The sequence below is a fragment of the Myotis brandtii genome, unplaced genomic scaffold, assembly GCF_000412655.1.
Source record: "Myotis brandtii unplaced genomic scaffold, ASM41265v1 scaffold84, whole genome shotgun sequence".
NCBI lineage: Eukaryota > Metazoa > Chordata > Mammalia > Chiroptera > Vespertilionidae > Myotis > Myotis brandtii.
The window spans coordinates 47,324-70,837 of NW_005371410.1; the positions used below are offsets into that span (position 1 = coordinate 47,324).

The 23,514-nt window shown below is 46.0% G+C and overlaps 1 protein-coding gene across 2 annotated transcripts in view; it reads right to left on the reverse strand.

Moving 5' to 3' along the window:
* Positions 1-6,841, reverse strand: part of LOC102249510 (rho GTPase-activating protein 25) — a 49,071-nt gene extending 42,230 nt beyond the window's left edge. Inside the window, exon 1 of one of the 2 annotated variants that reach the window (XM_005884632.2) lies at positions 6,385-6,841. In XM_005884632.2, the coding sequence (XP_005884694.2) occupies positions 6,385-6,445 (61 nt within the window). In that variant the 5' untranslated portion in view covers positions 6,446-6,841. Of the gene's footprint in view, positions 1-338; positions 344-6,384 lie in introns of those variants that run through there. The other variant, XM_014532088.1, reaches the window with a different exon arrangement.
* Positions 6,842-23,514: the final 16,673 nt, after the last annotated feature.

Sequence of the window (23,514 nt, forward strand, 5' to 3'; positions counted from 1 at the left end):
AAGAAAGAAAGAAAGAAAGAAAGAAAGAAAGAAAGAAAGAAAGAAAGAAAGAAAGAAAGAGCAAGCCAATGGGCAGTTCAGTGCCTTAGACAATCTTGTCAGTGCAGCTTTTTCCAGGCTATTCGAGTTTATTCTCTCCAGGAAAGGCCGAGAGCACTGGCGTTAGATATTACTGATTAAGGACAAACTTCTTTGTTGAAAACCAAGCCATCTGTTGGTAGGGTCGACTCATATCATGCAAGTTCATGAGCGTTCATTGAGCTCACCTCAAAGGAAGCCCACAGTGTCTAAAGTTATGAGCCTCTCTGTTTAAACGACTTGAGGAAGGAGTATGATACTCTCCTTCCAGTGATTTGCAGATTTAGGGACTCCCAGAGGACAAGATGTCCACACTTGTGGCTAAGTCACAGGGAGGAATTGGGTGGTCGTAGGGGAGCCCCGAGTAGAGAGGGCTCCAGGCAGATGAGAAAGAACAGAGAACTGAAAGAGATAAGTGACTGAGGTCTGGCATGTGAGAGTGTGTGTGCCTGAGGGGGCTGGTGTGGGAAGAGACAGGTGGGAGGGTGAGCAAGGCCAGGACGTAGGACTTCCGGTTTAATCCCTCCACAAGGAGGAGCTATACAAAGTTACAAAGTTTTTTCTTCTCTGGAGAAACAGAGACTGTGTACAGGAAAACCAGTGTGAGAAAAATGGCAAATCCTAGACTCACTGAAGAACATACATGTCTAAATCTTAAAGAAAAGAAATGGCCGTGATGGGAAGAATGGTGGCAGGACCAGCTCCTGTTCATAGGCTCCGTCCTGCGGCTCCCACGGCTGCTCTCAGCCCAGTGCTTGTCTAGATGTCTTATAAGTTTTCTCCTCATCTGTGCCCCCACTAGCCAATGAGCCCTGCAGAAACAGAGAGCAGGAATGCCTTTTTGTTTGTAAGATGATTTTTTGTTTTCTAAATATTGTCCAAAGCGGGGAAAAAAGTTTACAAGGAGAAAAATGGTGATGAGTAAAGCATAAGACAAGAAATGTATTCTCTCTCTTTGTAACTTCCATATCTCAGTTCCCCTCTGGGGAGTCTACAAAATTTACGGACCATCCCCTGGATAGAATCACTCTGCTTGACCTGGGCTCCCATGGTATTTTCCTGGCTCTCCACACTGCCCTGTTGTCTCACTTGCTGTAGCCACAGCTGGGTTTCACTTCAGCTCTTCACACACTCCCTTCTCTTGTATCCAATTAGCCAAGCACAGTGCTGCCCCGTGAGAGGTTACACTTCTTTTCTTTCAAGTGTGTGAAGGAACCACCATCACCAACTTACTCTTTCAACCCCCATAGAAGGCACTGGCTACTTGAAAGGCCATGCTCCAGCTCTAAAGGGGACGGGTGGTGTCTCCATAGTTCTCCCAATAGACACTCTGTGCACATGCTTTATAAACTACACCAGAGACGGCAGACTACCATGTCTGGGAGGCACTTACAGCTGTGTATACCAGGCCAGGACCATGCCACATCCTCACTCTAGACCCTTTATCAGAGATACATACACTGAGAGCCACTGAGCTCACCTCTGCCAACCCAAGTGTATCTGTACTTTGGCCATGAGGGATCAGCAAACAGGATTTTGACTTCCTGTCATCACTCAAGTTGGCCCTCTCTCTCCTGATGCTTAGGGTAACATCAGTCCCTGTCCCCCAGGTGGCCAGGAGGCTCTGAACGTGGGCAGTCAGAGGCATGTGCCTTTTGGAAAGAACTTAGTTTATGCCTAAAGGTAAGTCAGTGACAACATAGGGACAGACATTTTTACTTGAACAGGAACAAAATAGGTATGGGCCTTAAGAGGAGCTCCTCTGTGTCCGTGTTCACTATCTGAGGAAGGCATGTTCTTGTCCTGGGCGCTGCTTGCACATGTGGAGACCTTTATCCATCAGGGACCGGGAGCTGCTCAGGGAGTGCAGAGGCTTCGGCCACAGCAAATGGACAACATTTGGCCCAGAACCCAGGCCAGACCAGGTTAGCACATTGTAAGTTTCACAATGCTGAAAGCCAAACCAACCAGCTAACTATAGGCTGGGTGGAATAGTTCCATGTTTATTGTATTACTAGAAGCCTGGTGCACGAATTAATGCACCAGTGGGGTCCCTCGGCCTGACCTGTGGGATTGGGCCGAAACTGGCTCTCCAACATCCCCTGAGGGGTCCCAGATTGCGAGAGGGTGCAGACCAGGCCGAGGGACCCCACCAGTGCAGGATGGGGCCGGAGAGGGACGCGGGAGGTTGTTCAGCAGGGGAGGGACTGTGGGAGGGCTCCAGGGCATGTCTGGCCCATCTCACCTGATTGGCCAGACCCCAGCAGCAAGCTAAACTACCGGTAGGAGCGTCTGCCCCCTGGTAGTTAGTGCATGTCATAGCAAGCAGTTGAGTGGCCTTAGCATATCATTAGCATATTACACTTTGATTGGTTGAATGGCCAACGGGATGACCGGACACTTAGCATATTAGGCTTTTATTATATAGGATTCCTATTCTGAAAAATATCCATTCATGTTGTTTGTTAATTTTTTGTCATTTTTTATTGATTCATAGTACTGCTTTATATATTTAATTCTACCTCTGTATATCTATGTATCCATCAATGCATCTATCTAAAAGCACACTTTCAAATAAGACTTCTTTTAATAAGAATAATAACCTGCATTGAATAAAGCCATATGGTTTTATAAATTGCTCTAGTTATGAAGGTCTTAAGTACAAAAGTTTTCATTCCCTTTACTCTGATTTTCTAAGGGACAGAACTAGACCCAATATCAGACAAATTATAATTTATCAGATGGAAAAAAAATTAAGTGGAGAAAAACCCACCACTGTTGTCATTATTCACTTTACCTTTTGGAGACTAGAATAATGATTTTTTTGTTTCTGAATAATTTTTTTCAACATTAAATTTCAGAGAGAAGAAAAGTTTAAACAACCCCCCTCATAGTCACTTTCATTACGTATCTCAGAGTCACATGCACTCTAGGGCCTGTTCTGCCCTACTTTGGCTGGGGGAACTGAGAAAAAAGAAAAAAAAAAAAAAAGATGTGCCTGTGACTGGATACAATGTGGGTGGTCCTGACATTCACCCAGCAATCTTCCAACTAAACACTCCCAAACCACAGGCAGCAGGGGCTTTCCCTGTATGGTCAATACCCTCTCAATAGAGTGCCTACATGCCAAGCACTGGATGTCAGACCCCCCGGACAGTGAAAGAAAGGATGCTAAGTCCCGCAACCCACCCTTCAGGGCGTACAATGGATTAGGAAGACATGTGAAAGAGTAAGAGTTTTGAGTAACAGTGTGAGAAAGCAGTGGAAGGTTGTCACGATTTTCATTGTTGGGCTAAAATGAATGATCAAGAAGCAAAAGAAGAAATGTGTGCCCTGGGAGCCGCCTCAAGTGAAGTTTGTTGGTTCTGTATTTCCCTTTCTTCCAGCTTCCACCAGGATCCATGGGTCACAGGCAGGGGAGCCAGGGTCAGTTCCTCCCACCCATGTCAGGTCCACGGTGGTCGTCTCCGGGAAGCTCTCCCATCCAGGGGGCCCTCCCCCAATCTCTGAGATGGGAGTCCAGTGGAGAGTCCCTCCCCCACTCTCAGACACTTTCACTTTCACAGCAGCCCTGGCTCAGCACCTACAAGATTTAGGGGAAACTGGAAGCACAGATCACCAAAGAAAAGAAAAGGCTGGGGCCCCTTTCTGGGCCACATAATGAGTCCATTTCTTGCTGTTTTCCTAAGCAAGTGCAGAACCCAGCATCTTCTGCGGGCTACTGCCCGGGCCCCTGAAGTTCTATCTTGCTAAGAGCCTCTTGAAAATTTACCAGGACAGTGAATACGAGGTAATATCTGGCTTCCAGCCCCAAGTGACCTTAAAGTCACACTGTTTTGGTGATCATCTCCTCCAGTGGTTCTCAGCTAGGGAAGGTGTCCCTCCCCAGACGTCTGGCCATGTCTGGAGACGTGTCTGGTTGTCACAACTGGTGGTGGTAGGGGGGAAGAGGTGCTATTATCATCCAGTGGGTGGAAGCCAACGATGCTGCTATTGTGTTATAATGCACAGATCAGCCCCCATCACTAAGAACTACCCAGACCAAAATACCCATAGTGTCCAGGTTGAGAAACCCTGATCTACCCTGCACTAGGCCAGGCTGGAAAAACCACAGGCCATTGGCTTCCCTGACATGATTCCCAGCTCCACACATCTTCTTAATAGAGGTGAGTTTCTTTGACATACAGGGTGGGGCGAAAGTGGATAGGTTTGTAGTTGTTCGTATGGAAAATAATACAATAAATAATAATCCAAGAATAAACTCTGTGTTTCACATACTCACAACTGTATACCTACTTTTGCCCCACCTGGACACAGGGCTCTGGAGAGGGGATTGGAGGTCCTATGATTCAGGGACTCTCTCCCCTTGGAGGCCTCAGCTTATAATCTGAATTCTCATTGATGGGACACTCATGAAAGGTATTCCGACTGCAGTCCAGTCTCTAGGGATGACAAACTTATAAATGGCCTGGATAATGACAAGCGCTCCTTTATATTTCATTATACAATTATGTTTTATTAACTAGTACTAAACGATATCTTCTGCTGGTAATCAGTCATTGATTCGGTCAACAAACATTCACTGTGGGCCCTCTAGGACCAGGCACTGTGCTCTATTCTAGATGAATGGTAACTCTCGGAATCTTCTAACTTCAACCATAGCCCCTACAGCAAGACTTCATCCGGTGGGATGGAGAGGTGAGTGCTTGTTAAACTGCAGGTGCTTGGGCCTCCCTCCGGAGATTCTGAGTTCACAAGTCAGGATGGTGCCCAGGAATCTTCATTTTGAGCAAGCACTTTAAGTGACTATGATTCAGGCTACCCATGGGACCATGATTTAAGGAACATTGGTAGAAAACATAAATCTACCCAACCTAATCTCAGGCCTGAGAATATGCAGACCTGAGAGCTAATGTAATTTTCTATAACCCTGAAAAAAAATGTAACTCTTTAATCATCTAATCATTCCTTGTCTCACATTTCCCATTTTTAAACAGAAGGCGAGTAAGACCTGTCAAACACAGATGGTGAAAGGGTAGAATGACCTCATGTAACCAGAAGCAGGACACCGAAATGGAACAGAACCATAGAAGTTTTACTTCTAAAAACAAATGTTTATGACATATAACAGAATGTAAATCAACCAAATACATTGGTTAGGAGAAGAATCTCTTGCTGATGTAAGACATACATGCTAGCTACTCTCTGAACTGACATCGGCATGACAAGACTCCTGGCTTGATTAGGACTAACCTTCCTGGTTACCAAGATAAATGGCTTCTCTGATCACTCTCGATTTTCTTTCAAATCCTTTCTCGGACCTACATATTAACATCCCATTATGTGACTTTGCAATGGATCACTTATTTTAGCAACACGTTAACCACCATTAGAAGCCCAAGTCTAAAGCTTGTTCCAAGCCATTAGAAACACCTTAACACTTGTCTAATATCAAGGAAGTTATCTCACCATATGGGTAGAAGAATAAAACACGAGGAATCATTTTTGGCCCAATTGCTCTACCTAAATTACTGTGATCAATTTAATAGTAGAAGAAACGCACATAGAGAAACACATAATAATAATTATATAACAGATGGAAGTTAGGGTGTCACTATCATTAATGAGAAGAGGTGTGGTTTAAGGGTCAGCGAATTCAGAAAACATGCCAGCGTCCCTTAAGATAATTCATCTAAAATGCATCGCTCTTTGTCAACTTCTCCATCTAAGAATTCCCTTCCATCCTGTCCCTTTAACTAAAATTATCTTTATTATCCCTTCACATGTCTCCATGTTGCTCTCTTGACTACCTTGTTTCCTTTTGCTGCAAGTCTCAGCCCCACCTCAGCCCTGAGCCTGCCGCGAGGGCCTAGAGACCCAGTGGACTCATGGAACAGGCTACCTTGACTTTGATCGCAGAGCAAGCACTTCAAAGACCACAATCTGGGCTCTGACCAAAACCCACTCCAAATATGGATAAGTGTCCACACAGGAGGGGAATAATCCTTCCATGATAGAGAAAAACTTACAGTTTTGTGTGCGATCGGTAGCTTTAACCCATCCAAAGTAACCCAGATCCCACACACCAGGGAGCTCCATTCCACGGCCACCTCCTAACAAAAGAGAAGCCCCTCCCGGCATTTGGAAACTTTGAGCCAACCTATCAACTTGAATGCAAATTTCCCCCCAAACCCAGATTTGCCAAGACCCATTTTTAGGTAAACTATTCTCCCTGCAGACCAACATGCAAATGGTGGGGGCTCAGGTAGAAGAACCACGAAGGCAGCAAAAAGACACGGACCGTACCTATTTTCCCAGCCTCTCCTTTCAGGTTGAAATCCCAGTTTCTTGGCAATTTCAGGGACATTTTGCTTCCGGTTCTGGTGAGCAGCTGCTGAAGCAGTGAGCCTGCCACGGTTCAGCCGGCCTTTCCAAGCTTTCCCTGTGGCTGTGGCTGGTGCCTGTGTTTTCTCCTTTCAGATTGCTTCACGGGCGGTCTTGGGTTTGAGGTTGATTTGCCAGCGTGTGTCCTCCTCTCTCTCGGATGAAAGGTCCAATCATCTGTGACTTGGGGGATGGCACCCAAACCCCCACCAAACCCCACCCACAGCCCCCAGGGGTTGGTATCTCGTGAAGTGTGCACCCTGCTTCTCTTGCTTTCAGTTTTAGCAGAAATATCCCAGTTGCCACTTCGCTCTGTGTCGTGGGAAGCAAAGCCCCTGGTTGAGAGAATCTCAGGCCTCTCTGAGGCGTGGTCCTCATAAACAACGCTGCTGCCTCTCGGCTTTTTTTTTTTTTTTTTTTTTTTTTTTTTTTTGTTAACTGTCTGCTTCCTTGCATTTGAGGAAGTGGTGGCTGCTCCGTGTAGATGATACATTCTGAACACTCTTTCTTAAGAAGAGGTTTTTTGGAAATGCTTGCAGAAGTACAATGAGTGCTCTAGAAGGCTAGAGCTTTGATTACAAGAAAAAGAACATTCCAAGACTCTCGCCATCTCCCTCTAAGCTCTCCTCCTCACCACATGGATGAGGCATCCAAAAATGATCAGTCAGACAAGCAGCATCCCCCCAAACCTGCCTTCCTTGACATGTTTCCTGCTCCACGGACCACATGGTAAGTTCTCCACCTGCTCAGGATAAAGGTGCCAAGTGACCTCGGCCTGATCTAGGGAGGGTTCTCACGTATGTAGCTAGTAGGTTGGCTTTCGATGGGGAGACCCTCACACATGTTATAATGGTTCTTTGGCATTCTGTGCAGGGTGTGGGTTTGGGAATCAGATCAACATGAGGTCAAAACTCAGTTCTTCCACTTCCTAGCTCTGCAGCTTTTAACAAGTGGTTGAATCTCTCTGGGTCTCAGTGTCCTCAGTGGTAAAATGGGGCTGATGATAACCGTGACTGCACGGAACAGCGAAGGCATCTAGCACAGAACTCGACACACAGTGGTTGCACCACAAATGTTATGTCAACCCTAATTCTCTTTAGCTCAGTTCCGTGACGGGCTTTTATAGGTTTAACTGAGTCACGCTAACCTAGTTTAAGTGTTTGGCCCCAGAGCCAGACCACCTGTGTTCAAATCTTAGCTCTCCCACTTTCTTACTGTGTGATGAAGGACAAGTTTCTTGACCACTCTGTGCTTTAATTTCCTCATGTGTAAATGAGGCAAATAATAGGGCTGCTTCATAGGGCTGGCGTGGGGCCTTATTAGATAGCAGGTAACAGAGTCACTGCTGGCTAGCATGCAAGCTACACATCGTAGTCCATTCATTCTTGGACTCTCCTGGAGGACTCCGTCATACTTTCTTCTTCACCTCCCATGAGCTCACTTTTTTGTTGGTGACCTGGCTTCCAGTTTCATTGAGAAAGTTGTTGCAACTGGAAGAGGATGTCTGCAGGCTCCCACCACCCTATCTGCCACCCCCCTGCATGTAGGCCCACACACTCAGCCTTCTCCCGGTCACCGTGGGTGAACCAACTGTCATCACACCTCCATCTCCACGGCATCATCCATTTCTTCTTTCTCCTGGATCATTCCTGTAAGCATTCAAGCTTGTTATTTTTTAGCCCATCATTTAAACACGCCTCTCTTGGTGCCAGTTTCCTCTCGGACAGCACCGTTTCTCTCCTTCGTTTCTGAGCAAAGCTTTGGTATGAATTGTCTACACTTGCAAATGTCTCTGCTATTATTCTCTTCGAATGCCCTCTGTTGATGTGGTTGCCCCCATAACTCCACAGGAGATACTCCTATCAAGGGCATCGATGACATCGCTGTCAGTAAACCCACTGGTCATTTCTCCATGTCATCGCACTGACTTATCAGCTTTGGACACATTTGATCCTTGTCTCCAACTCTGAGCCTTCTTCTTCTTGGCTCCAGGACTGTTCCTGGCCTGGTTGTCTGCCTGCCTTTCTGGCTGCTCCAGCTCTGTTTCTTTGCTGCTTTCTTCTCATCTCTCTGGCCTCTAAATATTGAAGGAAACCAAGACTCGGTGGGCTTCGTTTCCATCCACACCCACACCATGATGAGTCCATCTGTCTCAAAGCTCTCAATGTCACCTGTCTGATGCCTCCAGTATAGATTTCCAGCCAGACCCTCCCCTGGACCCCAGATCATACATATCTCTGCCATCTCAAACTAGACATGTCTGAAACTTCTATTTCAGGGACCAGGCTGAAGAAAGAGTGGTGACCTGAGGCATATTCTTCTCATTGTGAATGAAAGGAGCGTAAGAGGGAAGAACCACACAAGTATACTTAAAGCCTCTGGTCACAGCATGTTTGCTCATATTCCAGTGGCTAACTCACATCACATGGTCAAGTCCAAAGTCAGTGAGGCAGGAAGTACACCCTCCCTGAGGGGATGGGAGAAGAAGAAGGCAGGGAATATTTATTTGCTGATAAAAACTCCAACCCATCACACCAACCCACTTTACCCAGCTACCCTCTGGTCTCCCCAGGGCTGCAGGACTCCTCTGAACCTGACTCAGCCAACTGGAAACTTTGAAGCTCCCCCACCCTCTTCATTAGTACCTGCCAGACAGAAACACCACTGCTCATTTTTTCTGCCCTGACTTGGGTTGGGGTAGTAGATAGCTACCCTGAGCCCCAGCAGCATCTTCACCATCCAAAGTTTCAGTCCTGGGACCTTTAACTCAGGAACTCTGACAATATTGTGAAGCAGCACTTAGAAACATATAGGGAACTTCCTTTACTGTTTAGGGTGGGTTCCTGTAAGTCTTGGAAAAACTCATGACTGAGGGGGAAGTTGGTTGTGAGTACTTGGAAACGGCGATCGGAGGAAAGGCACCCCCGGAAAGGCCTAACACAGCAGCCTTCCCTCTGAAGAGCCCCCATAACTCCACAGGATGGGTCAGCCAGCTGCCTGGCTAGGGGTACAGGGCAGCTCCCCACTGCAGCGCCGCTCCCCTCATCCTTTCTTCCAGAAAATGAAGAACAAGATGTCTTATCTGGTCCCGAAGCTACAATCAGCATCTGTAATAGCAAAAGCAAAAATTCATTCATCTATTTGCTTATTGAGTGCTAACCATTTATTGAGGAAGGACTTGAATTTGCTATACACACTCACGAACAAGCAGTCTTGGTTTCTGCTCCCGTTCAACTTACTATCTATTGAGAGTGAAGCACAATTAAGTAAATAGTTAAACACAGCATGAGAAGGGTTATGTTGGAGGAAACTATGGAAGTTTATGTCAGAGGGGCATACTTGGGACATGGGGAATGAGGGAAGGCTTCCTGGAGGAAGTGTCCTTTAAATTAAAGCTTGATGAATGAGTTATGGGGGCAAGAAGATTGGAAAAAGGCTTCCAGACAAAGCAAACCGCATGCAAGAGGCACAGAGGCAGAAAAGATCTCATCAGGTGGCTCCAGAAATGGATGAAAGAGGTGAGATAGAGGAGAGATGAAGCTGGAGAGACAGACAGGGCTGGACCGGGGCAGGATCCCTGGTAAGCCTTGGTAAAGAGTTTTGACTTTACCCTGGGGCAGGGGTGATGAGGCTGTGGCTGTGTGTAGGGAAAGAAGGGAAAACAACTCAAGAGCACCCAGGTGATAGGATTGCAAGCCCCAGCGAATTTCTACCACAGTCTGGCTCCAGTCCCTGGAGGGTTGGAGGCTCCAGTCACAGAGATGGGCAGGGCACAAGGTGGAGGGCTGCTAATGAGGAGTAGGGTGGGCTGTCAAGGTAGCCCAGGTAGAAGATGCTGGGCTCAGTTTGGGAAATGCTATGTTTAGAGACCTAAGGGGCACTTAGGTACAGACGTCCTGCCGGTATGTGAACCTACAGCTCAGTAGACATTCATTTATTTATTCATTCATTCATTCATTCACTCACTCCATAAACATTTATCCGAGACTGTGCTGGATGCTGAGTAAACAAGGATGATTAAGAACCTAATCCTCAAATGACTCATGAGAGAGGCGTGTAAACATAACGGCAGTGCTGTTCCAGGTACAAAAATAGTGCACGCACAGGGCGGGGTGAGAACGGGAAGGCTGAATTCTGCTTGGGTGGCCAGGGATGGCTTCCCGGGACAGGTGACCCAGGAGAGAGCAGCCGGGCAGGAGGCAAGGTGGGGCATGGGAGGAGGATGTGCTGGGCTGATGGAATAGCAGATCGCTGCTAAGATGATAAATCCTTTTAGGGAAGTACCAAGAATGGTGTGTGGCTACAGGAAAAGGCTGGAGGAGGGGACAGCAGAGGTGGCAGGGGCCGCTGGGCCTCTGGCACTGGCTGAGGAGTTGGACTCTATCCTAAGAGGCGGTCATTGGAGGAGTTTTTAAACAACCTTTTTATTGTTATTTTTACCATTTTAGACGTCTATGCAACTTTATATGAGCATAAAGAAAATGAAAATCATTGTTACCATTTAATGTGTAATGAAAAATTTTCCCATTCTCGGTTTCCATCTCTCTCACTCTTTCTGTTTATCTGTATATGTAATATATGTATATATGCACTTTTAACTTTATTAAGAAATAATTGACATGTGTAATTGTATATGATTAAAGTGTACAATGTGGTGATTAGATATACCTATACACTGTAGAATGATTACCAAGATCAAGATAATTAACACACTTGTCACCTCACATAGTTAACAATTACCCTTTTTGTGTGTGTGTGGTGAGAATGTTTAAAATCTACTCTACTCTCGGCAACTTTTTAAGCACACAGTACCATATTATTATAGTTACCATGCTGTACATTCAGCCCCATATGTATGTGTTTTAAAATTTAAAAATAGTGGTTGTACCAGATCTCACTTATATGTGGAATCTCATGAACAAAATAAACTGACAAACAAAATAGACCCAGAGACATTGAAGCATGCAATAGACTGAAGTATTTCAGAGGGAAGCAGGGGGGAGGAGGGGGAGGAGGAAGAAATTAACCAAAAAACTTATATACATATATTCATAACCCATAGACACCAACAACAGTGCCGTGAAGGCTTGGGGAGGGGGCAGGAGCTCAGTGAAGAAGGTTAGTGGGGGGAAAAAGGGAACATCTTTCAACAATAAAGATAAATTTTAAAAATAAAAATTAAATTATTTAAAAATAGTGTGCAGGTTGTGTTATAAACTGTTATGTTATATTCCCTTGACAAAAAACAGATCTGTCATGAAGCATTTTCTAAAACATCATTATTAATAACCTCATAACCTCACAGTTTTTAATTATGTGATGACAGTCTTTAACACATCTCTGTGTCATTGAGCATTTGAGATGTGTACAAATTTTCACAATATTCATGTACAGATCTAGGTTAATTCATTCTTCCCCTCCCTGCCCCCAGGTGAATTCTCATAGATAGGAATGTGGGGAAGTGAATTAAGAAAGTTAAGACATGATATATATTTCCAAACTATCCTCCGGAAGGTTCTGCCAGTTTACATCCCATCAGTGATACCTAAGGGGCCCAGTTCCCTCGTGACCTCATTAGCAGTTGATATTTTTTAATAAATCATTGCCAATTGTTCAAGCAAACAATTCTTCATCAAATAGTGAAACTGAAGTTATTTCTTAATGGGCTTACTGGTCATTTGTACAGGTCAGATATGGCTAGGTGTCCATGTGTCAGTGGTTTTGTAGGGAATCAACAAAGCAGGTTTTCTTATGTCTTTATCTGTGGCTTTCATTCCACTCACTCTAGGATCTCCTTCAGAAACTCCCCTTATCTGCATGCTACCTCTCTACTCTGTTACTGCCACCTTTCATTTCGCCACCTGTGCTATTGTCCTCTGCATTTTGACACAATTTGTCATGTTTGTTCCTCATCGGACTGGTTTTGCTTTTTAAGAGCTTTCTTGAGGTACAATTTACAGGCCATACAATGCACCCATCTAAAGTATTGTACACTGAATGGTGTTTAGTTTATTCATAGAGCTGTACTACCATTACCATGATCAATTTTAGAACATTTTTATCATCCTTAAAAGAAACCTCAAATTCCAGGATTACCCCGTATGTGTGTCCTGGAGTGTGGCATTTGGAGATTCCAAATATATATATATTTTTTTCATGTGGATTTTAATAGTCTATATCTTTAAGAAAGTCAAATTTAGAAAGCACAAGTTCAAGGCTTTATGCCCTTTTCCCTTGGCTAGAGAAAACAGGAACAAACAAACAAACAAACAACCTGGCAGAGGAAGAGACTTCTGTCTTCTGAACACTCCGCTTGAGCTCAGGGGACTTGGTCAGGAGTCTGGATTCAGAGCCTCCTTCCTCCGGGGCCTGAGCAGTGAGGAGGTCGTGCCTTGCCTCCGTACTGATCTCACCTCTGCCAAGTCTCTGATGTTGCTTCTGATGGCTGGTCACAGTTTGATAGTCTATTAACCTCTGCTTTCCCTAACTATCCCATAGCTCCGCCCAAATGTATCTAGAGTCCTGCCCAGCAACAAGACTAGTATTGCTGCTGCCAAGGCTCTACCTGGAGGAAGGCTGTTCCATGGGTCATGGGATTAGGGAGAGAAATGTCTCTTTCAGTAAGAAATTTGTTACCCAGGGATTATAATCAGAATAGAACCAGAGCTAATCAGGGGCAAATGTCTCCCACATAACACCTCCTTTGGGCCACTGATGTGGATTACATTCTATCATGAAGTTGCTGATATTTGACTGCTTTTGGCCTATAAAAACAATGATTTTAGCCCTAACTGGTTGGCTCAGTGGATAGAGCGTCGGCCTGCAGACTGAAAGGTCCCAGGTTCGATTCCAGTCAAGGGCATGTACTTTTGTTGCAAGCACATCCCCAGTTGGTGGTGTGCAGGAGGCAGCTGATCGATGTTTCTCTCTCATCGATGTTTCTAACTCTCTATCCCTCTCCCTTCCTCTCTGTAAAAAAATCAATAAAATATATTTAAAAAAAACAAAACAAAACAATGATTTTATATGGTTCCATGTAAGATGCCTACTCTGTTTCTGCCACTCATCTACTCAACAAATACCAAATGAATCGTTTACCTATTACATTCCAGGCCTTTCTAGGAGCTGGGATACAGCCAAGAGCAAGACAGACACAAATTCCTTCTTTTATGAGAATTATTCTGTTGAGAAGGGACAGACAAACGCAATAAATAAGTAAAATAAGTATGATATGTTCAATGGTGGTGAGTGCTGTGGAGGAAGTGAAAGTGCTGTGGGAAGGGGGAAGATGTTTTGGGATTTAGGAGGGGTGGCTGCACGTATAAATAGTTCAACAGTGCGACATTTGAGGAAAGACCTTGAGAAAGTGGGGGTGAACCAGGGACATATCTGTGGAAGAGCCTTTCAGCAGAAGGGAGAGAGAGGTCAAGAGCCCCATGAGAAGCAAGAGCAAGACAAGTACGACCATAGACAGCAAGGAGATTGTATGCTTGGAGCAAAACGAAGAAGAAAGAGGTCGCTGGAGACAGAGTTGATGATGTTACAGGGGACAAACTGTACAGGGCTTTCTGGGACCTGTCCAGGACTTCGGGTTCTACTTGGAGTGAGGTTTTGAGCAGAAGAGTGACTTGACCTTTTAAAAGATCGCTCTGGCATCCATGTCAAGGACCAGAGATGAAATGAGAGGTCCCTGATAAAGCAGGGAGGGAGGAAGGAAAAAGGGGGAATAATCTGAAGGGTAGGAGGGCAAAAGCAGGAGCAGAGACCTCAGAAGCTTCGGGGCATGTGAGAGAGGATGGTGGGTCTGCACCATGTGGACCAGCCAGCAGACCACCATCACCCATGGTTGTGCCATTGGGGGAAGGCCAGAACCCAGCCAGGGCCCAGAGCCTAATGTGGGACCACGTCCCTCCAGAGGAAGAGGCACCTCTTTCTGCACAAAGGCTCTGAGTACCCATGAATCACCGGGGTGATGTTTTTCTGAATTTTACAAGAGCAACGCCATAAGGACCAGCACAGTCTCTGGTGGTAGTCAGCGCGTTGGTGAGAAGTGCTGAGATCCCGGATCAATCCTTTCAACTCTGTTAACAGATTGGATTGATGGGATGTGAGAGAAACTGAAACTCCAAGGATCATGGCCTGAGAAAATGGAACAATGGATTCCCACTTGCTGAGATGGGAAAGACTGGGAAGGAGCGGTCTGGGGAGAGGGGGTGGGGGTGAGCACATTGTGGGTAAAGATGTTCCATAGACATCGAAGTGGAGATGGTCCAGGGATCAGTTGGATATGAGTCTGGTGTTCAGGGCTGAGGTCTACTGAATGGACATTTTAGATCATTTAAAAAGACATTTCTTTGACCTTACACTTTTTTGGATCCCCAAAGTGGCTCAGGAAAAACATCTGCCAGTGCAATTGATAATAACCTGGAGTCCCCCAGAGCCCAGGCCCCCATTCTCTCAGCATCTCGTAGAGATTACACACTGTGGGGCTGGCCCCAACTGGGGCGGCTGCCAAAGGTTGTTCTCCTTTCTATGGGACTAATAGGAGAGAGATTTGCCCAGGAGAAATGAACATCACAGGCTCAGATGTCAAAGGGACTGAATTACAGGCCAGGTGTTTATGGGAGTTGGGGAAATACCAGCTCTCTAACACCTGCAGAGCTGGGGGCCTAAGTCCAGTGAGAAGCTGAGTCCAGAAGAATTTTAACCTTTCTCGCTGGGAGGAGGGAAACCGGATTCTCAGCCACCCAGAGAAGTCCTCAGGTCACTCAGCAGATGGTCTTGCTTAGCTAAAGTTCTGCCCGGCCACCCCAGAGGCTCGTCATCAACTCTGCTGTATCTGACGTGAGAAGAAGGAGATTATTTACCCCACCCCTCCCACTTCCCAGTGTCGAACTTGTCCAAGCCCAACCAATTGGGCTTTTTCTTTCCTTCCAAAGTGAGCTAAATTATTTACTCATCTCTTTAGAGCAATAACTCTGGGAGGCTCCATCTTGCCATCATATGTGACCTTCAGGACCAGAAAGCGTGTTAGTAAAATCGCCAAGACATGTCTGTATGTCCAATCTGTCCATCCTAGACGGACTGCCTGTAGGCAGTGAGGGGGCCTGTCTCCACCCTCTTCCCCTGCCTCAGCCCTTTTAAAAAATACTTTTTAAAGTGTCCTGCAGCTGTGAGCACTAACCCCCAGGACAGGTCAGAGCCACTTGCAGGACAACCAAGCCAGCAGGCCAGGTAAGCAGGGCTTGGCAGGGTAACTCCTCCCCCATCCTCATGCCTCCACCCTCCAGGATCAGGAGTCTCCCCAGAACAAAGGATCCTGGGCCTCATGATTGCCCCCCTCAGGGAGTCCCTCCATATCAGCATTTCCCAAGCACTCCGCTCACACAAGACCCCAAAGTTGGATTGAAATGGTCAAGATGACAAGATTCAGTTTCTTTTTCTTTCTCCTCCAACTCCTCAGAACCCAGTGGGGAGTAGGAGTTTGCTCACTGATCCCTAGAGGGAGCCCTAGAGCTAGAAGGGAGCCCTTGTTGCCCTTCTCCTGCCTTGACCATGCTCTGATGGCCCCCCCTCCTTCTCATAACTGCTTAGGTTTCCATCTGCCCTTTCTTACTCTGTCCCAACTATTAGCATCCGCCACTAGGAGGTTCCCAATAAATGTAGCCTATTCCTATAGTTTCCCAAAGGTCTCTCCAGGTTTTCGGGTAGTTTATGGGTGTTCTGTTTCACAGTTGGTCCCACAGTAGGTCTACAGGTCTGGGCAGGCTGCCCAGAGCTCAACATGAGCAAGTCCACCAGAACACCCCTCCCTCTGGCTGACGATCCTGCTCCCTCGCCTTGCCAGCAGCCACAGTGCGGGCACCGAGATGGCTGCCCACAGGTTCTCTTAAGCCCAGTTTTGTCCTCTGGCCTTGAACACAAGCCTGGGTTCTCCTCAGACTCTGCTGGGCCTGGCTTTTGCTTTGAGGCTTTCAGTATTGTCTGCAGGTTTAAGAATTAGAAACTCCTCCATTTCTCCATAACAAAAATGCTGTTCGCCTTCTTACCCTGTGAGGGGCTCTCCTGGCAGATTTGGCTCACTCACCTTTCCCTCCTGGGCTTCCTCTGCCCGTTCTCTCCTCTTTCCTGGTTAGAATCTGGGAACTGACCCCTTCCTGCCTGGGTTCTGACAATCCATGCTGACAGGGCAGGCAGAGCCCAGGTGATGCCTGCAGTCCTGGCAGAGGTGTTCAACTTGGCATCCAGAGTCTCTGGGAAGCTACCTACCCCATACAGGTATGTAAACCCATTCAGTGTGTGTCTAGTGCAGTGATGGTGAAACTTTTGAGCTTGGCGTGTCAGCATTTTGAAAAACCCTAACTTAACTCTGGTGCCTGTCACATATAGAAATTTTTTGATATTTGCAACCATAGTAAAACAAAGACTTATATTTTTGATATTTATTTTATATATTTAAATGCCATTTAACAAAGAAAAATCAACCAAAAAAATGAGTTCGTGTGTCACCTCTGACACGCGTGTCATAGGTTCGCCATCGCTGGTCTAGTGCAAGGCTGAGGCAGGTGTGTCTGCCCCTCTGCATCGGCCGGTCTAGATACCTTGTTCTACGACAAAAAGTTCTACATTAACCCCCTACTACCTGTCATTGGCCTTACTCACCTGCATAAAGATTTCAGCTGGAGATTCTTGTTTTACAGGTATACCTTGGGGCCTTTGGAGTGAGAGAACTAAGCTCCCTAAGTCTTTGGTCCCATTCTTCCCCTGTCCTTCATGATCATGAGTAGGTAGCAAAGAATTGAAGGCAGCAGCCTTGTGGCCCCAGTACCCCGCTGTGGGTAACCATTACTCAGGGTTTCTGAGGGCTGAAAACATGGCCACCAGACCACAGCCCCTCTGAGGGCCAGAGGCCCACTCTCTCAAGGGTTTTGGTGGCCCACAGACATTGTGGTCAACCTGGTTACATCTCTCCCATGACCTGCTATCACCCTTGGGGAAGGGGAAATATCTTCCACCCTGGAAGCCCTCGTGGACCCCTTCTGCACACTCAGTGGCTGTCATTCATTCCACATCGGCACACTCTGCCAGGGAGAACACCGGTGCCATCAATTGTGCAGCCTGGGGCCAAGGGCTGAAGTTGTCAGCAAATATCTGTGGTCCCCTCCTCTCGGCCACGCATGTGCAGTGTGCTCTGCAGAAGGGGCCGCTTTCGGAATGAAAAACCCCCAAGGAGCTTTTGGATGTAGCAGCCATTATAGTGCACCCACAGCAGACCTCTGAGGCCTGCGGGGTCCCTGCTCAGACCCAGCACAGAGAGGTGACTGTCCTGCGGCCTGGAAAGGCCAACAAGGAGTGTTGGACATAGAACACTGCACTGTGGACAGCTAAGTGAGCAGGAGTCAACCCGGAGGGTCTAGCTAGGCCCACTGTGAGCAGACTAGCTTTACAGGCTCCCTGCTCCTGAATGGGGGGCTTACTTTTCACAGTGTGAAGTCCGCCTCTCCCCAGTGGATGGCCACAAACGGTTAGATTATAAATGACCTACTTTGTCATGTGCTGGGGAGCTCTGACAACTGAAACTCCGTTTGTGACCATTGCCTCCCAGTGGGCCCAGCATCATGGAATCGGCTGGCTATTCTACACTCCTTACCAACCCTAGCCAATGCTATGGCTAAATGAGCACTGGAATGGCCAGCTCAAGTGCCACACACAGCAGTCGCATGTGCCCCATAAAGAGAGAGCAGAGAGGTGGTGGAGCCCCTCTGCTGGAACACAGGCCCATGTGCATCCGGGTGAGACCCCACCGAGCTCACCTCTCCCCAGGTTGGAGAGTGGGGAAACGGGGGGCCTGTTGGCCAAGTGCTTGCCCCAAGTCCTTTGCACAGTGCTGTACACAGCTGTCCTTGAGCACCCGTGTGCCCACAGTGATGTGGAAGGGTCTGGGGGTTCAGGAGCCTGAGCTGGGGTGAGAAGCACTATGACCAAGGGCCCTGGAGCCCAACTCCCTGGTTTGAATCCTGCTTCCTCCGCTGCCCAGGGGCATGTTGATTAACATCTCTCAGCTCTACTTCTCTCATATGCAAAATGGGGTAATTACTATGCCTACCTCATAGAGCTGATGAGATAATACACCAAAAAACACTCACATCAGTGTCTGGCATGTGGCAAGTTCTTAAACAACGTTAGAGAAGACAATCATTTCTTTTGGCTGAAATAACGTGTCCTTCAGAGCCCTCCAAGCTCCATTTCCTGGGACTTAATAAGAAAGGAAGCTAGTAACTAACAAGGTAATAGATGCTGTTTTGGCTCCAACCTGGGGACCAGGAGGGTCCTGCTGTTCTTGGTTAAGAAGCCTATCAAGCTGCAAAGCCCGATGGGGCTGATTGGGTTGGGGCCCAGAGAGGTTATGAAAGGGAGTTGTCTGTCCACAAAGCACTGCAGTGCTGAGATGCTACTTCTAGACCACAAACCAGTGGTGTGGTTTCAAGAGCCCGTTGGGGCCTGCTCAGCACATGTGCAAACAACGACACACCCAAATTGATTGGCTTGGCTGGACATACCGGGGGCAAGGAAGTGCTGTTGTGGGCAGTGGTAGCGACACCCAGAGAAAGGAAAGGGATCCAGGTGGCAGAAAGGCAAACGTGTAATCTTCTGTCTACCTGGGGTTTTGCTGCGAGGAAACCTAACCCAACAGTTCAAGGACTGTGTTTTTAAGCCAAACCTGGACCGCGCCTCCAGCCAGCGTCTACGCTCCTGATATCACGAGGTGCTCAGCAGGGCACTGCCAGAACGGGAAGTGACAGAGGCAGCTGATTTTGCAGGTGATATGAAACCCACAGTTCACATTGAGTAATTACACACAGAACAGCCAAACCCTGCTGGGGGAAGGGAAGCTTTAGTGCCTGTGAACTTCATTTTAAACCCATTCCACACGTTGGCAGAGAGAACACTGGACTTTCATACCCACTGCAAATGTATTTTCCCTTCATGATTTTCATCATAACCCTATATGTAAATAGGGCAGATATTATTTATCCCACTTTACAGATAAGCAAACTGAGGCAAGTACAGGAGAGGAAATATGCCTAGAGGGTTGGTCAGAAATCTATATTTTGTCCATGTGTTGTTGTAAACCTTCGTCAGAAAATATACAACATAATCCTTAACATAAAGTATAACATTCAAAATAAAGCAATGAATTCATTTTCGATTGTTAGTTTTGACAGCCAAAAGCTCAGGTTTGGGCCCATTTCATAAACAATTTGTTTTATCTGTTATTTTAAAAAAGCTTTGTCTATAAAATTTTAAGTAGCCAGGGAAATTTTAAAATGTGCACATTTTCATTTGAAACAGGATTATTTCCAATGTTAAAGTAGAGTTGGTATTAGTTATTAAAACTTCTTATCCCCAAGAAATTTCACGTGTGCTTCCAGACACATGGGGCTGGAAAAAAGAATGAGGATGTTATGGGGCTTTGGAGTCTGGGGGTGTCTTAAGTGTTTCCGCACCCAATTACATCTGTGGATTTCTATAAAAACTTGCTTCAGTTTTGAAAGATAATATTGGTTAAGCAAGGGAGTCTATTAGGATCACCTTCAAATATTCCAAAATATCTGGAGGTGGGGAGTGTATTGAAAATAGCTTATAAATTTAAATCACACAGATGTTGCCTACCTTACTAAGGGACATTTGAATCTGGGAGGTTGAAAATGCTGAGAGTGGACTGTGGTTCTATGTACAAAGAACTTGCCCTTTTGAATGATTCCAGTAACAAAGTGATTATAGCCACATAATGGAGGGGAACTTGATCTCTGCCCCTCGCAAAGCTTCCAGAGCAATTATAGGAGCTATTTTTGTAAAAACCTGTTTGAAATGTCTCCATATCTGCAATCTCTGTTCTGCCCCAGCTTCACTCCTCTGCCCCACCAAAAGTCTGAGCCACAGTTTATCAGGGCAGCTCATCAGAGTGACGCGTCTGACACTGCCCCCTGCCAAGGGACAGCATTTATGTCTGATTCTTGTGATTCTTAAAGACGGGGACCTTCCCTCTCTGGGTGTGTGATTTCTAGAAATGAGTCCTGATCAGTCGGCTGATCGCACACAGGAAGCTGCTAGGGCTTTGGTCGAGCAAAACCATCACTCTGGTATTTGCATAACATTCACAAGTTCCTTCTCAAAGTAAGCATGGGCTTTAGATCCGTGGGCATAACAGCGAGTGGACAACTCTGGACTGTCTGATGTCGCTCATCCTGATTTGGGGAATAAATCAGGTGATTATGTTGATGACATGAGCCAGGTACCAAGAGGTACTCAGTAAACCTGGATGCATGAGAGTCAGGGTGCCAAACCCTGTCATTTCTGAACCCCAGGCTTCTCATCCACAGGGACAGGATAATAAGATCTACTGTGGGCTTTTTCTGTGAGGATTAGGTTTCATGTATGTAAATTTCCTGGGACATAACAGACATGGTTAAATAGTAATGATAATAATGCTACATTCCCTTAAAACAATAACTGACAAGGTTGTTGTGAGAATAATGGCTCCCCAAAGATGTCCACATTCCAATCCCTGGAACCTGAGAATGTGTTACTCTCCATGGTACGAGGATTTGGCAGGTGTGATTAAGTCAAGGATCTTGAGATGAAGACACCATCCTGGATTACCCAGGTGGGCCCAGTGTACTCACATGTGAGAGGGAAGCAGGGGAGGTGGCCGTGAGCACAGAAGCACAGGTGAGAGTGGTCCGAGAAAGGGGTCCACGAGCAAGGGGTGTGCCTGTCCTCCAGAAGCTGGAGGAGACAGCAAGCAGATCCTCCCTCAGAGACTCAGAGGGAAGCAGCCCTGCGGACACCTTGACTTTAACCCAACGAGACAAACTTGGAGTTGTGACCTCCAGTATTATCTGAGAGTCAATCTGTGTTTTCTTAAGCCACTGGGTTGTGGTAACTTATTATAGCGGCAAGCAGAAATGCATACAAAGATTATGAAACTGATTTTCTTGGGTGATCCATGAGTTGACTCTGGATGCAATTTCCAACAAAACAACTGTTCTCATTTTTTCAGAACATGATTATCACATATTTATGCTATACCTATTTTGTACCAAGTTCAAAATTTGATGAGCCCACGAAGGAAGAGTGTGTATAGTGGAAAGGACAGAGGCCCTAAAGTACACCTAAAGCAGTGATCTGCAGGCTTTGCTGTGATTTTGAATCATTGGAGTTCTTGTTAAAATGAATATCCTGATTCAGGAGGTCCTTGGTGAGGCCTGAGACGCTGCATTTCTAGCATGTTCCAGGCGATGCTGCTGGTCCCCACGCCACACTTTGAGTAGTCAGGCTCTAGAAAACCACTTTGAAGGGAATGTATTTGATTGGCACACAAGAGGCTCCTTTATGGGCCTGCCCTTAACTCACTTCCTTACTCTGTGCCGTCCTTTGTAAAGCTTCTTGATGGGTGTCCGGGGTCCACTGAGTGCTCATGACGACTTTTACTTCTAACTCTCAGCCAGTGAGTTAACTCAGTTGGATCTATTCCCAAGAGAATGCTTCCCAAGGGAATAAGAGCTGTATTTACTATTCCAATTATATGATGAAGTCCATTACTTAAACCAATGAAATATGAGTGCAGAGAAAAACACAAAGCTATTTTATGAAAATTAAGGCAATGGCTTAGGAAAGAGAGAATAAATGAATAGCACTAAAATATGTCAAGTCACGTGTGGGTAAGTGAGTGGAGGGGGTGTCCTAAAAATCTCAACACTTAGAACACTTTAAAACATGCTTTTAGGTTTTTATTTTACTCCCACTTTCAATAAACAAAGACTTTGCCTAGCCAGTGTGGCTCAGTGGTTGAGTGTCGAGCTATGAACCAGGAGGTCACAGTTTGACCTCCAGTTGGGGCACATGCCCAGGTTGCAGGCTTGATTCCCAGTGTGGAATACCCAAAAGGCAGCCAATCAATGATTTTCTCTCATCATTGATGTTTCTATCTCTCTCTCCCTCTCTCTTCCTCTCTGAAATTAAACCAAAAAAAATTTCAATTAATTAAAACAAAAAAGAAACAAAGGCTTTCCTGCAGTGCATTACAGGTAAGATCAATTAATTACAAAAAAGAAACAAAGGCTTTCCTGCAGTGCATTACAGGTAAGATTTAGCCAAGAAAAGCTATAGTGATAAGCATCTACTTCGTAAGTGAAAATGTAAAAGGTCAAGCGGCTGTCGCCTCTTTCAATGGTGGTGATGGTGCACTGGCTTCCTCTTCAGACCTCTGGCTTATTTTTAGACACTCATGTTGTTACAAACTTCAAGACTCAGCACCACAAACCTGTCAGAGGCTGTCATTAATCCCCATCTTTTGCAGAGGAATAATCTGAAACTCACAAAGAGAGGAGTGAATTGATTCAATTTTAGAGCCAGTAAAAGCCTCGGCGTTCTAACCAACGTTGTGATACCTCTGCCATGTTGTTGCCCCTTAAAGGGGGAGGGGGTGTCCCTGATGAGCTTCAGCACAGGACTGAGAGTTTAATATCTAGTTAACTATAAGAGAAATATTAAGAATACACATAAAACAAATCCTTCTAAACAAACAATGTCACATTCTGACATTTTGAGAATCTTGTATTGTTCAACTAGGAATAAAGAGTAAATAGACATATCAGTTGTGGCAAAACCACATCAGGTTGAAGAAAATTTAGGCCATATAAGTCTATAAAGTAGAATACAGATGCCTATCTGAGATTTCCTTAGAGATCCCATAGTGGTTTCTCACCAATGAAAGTGCTACCTCAAGATTACATCAAACAAACAAACTGGGCCTTTTGATTAATGCTGGCAAACTTAGCATACTCTTTTCTCTCTCTGCCCTTCCCAAGTCCCTTCTAAATGACAGTAAGTGGAGGGCATAGGAGATGATCAGCAGGCTAAGGATTTCATGAATCTCTGGAAGCCAGTGAGAGATAAACATTCACAGAAAGGACAACAGCTCAGAACATGCCCAAGTGGAGGCTGCAGTAGAACAGGGGTCTGGACTTGGGGATGGCAGGTACTGTG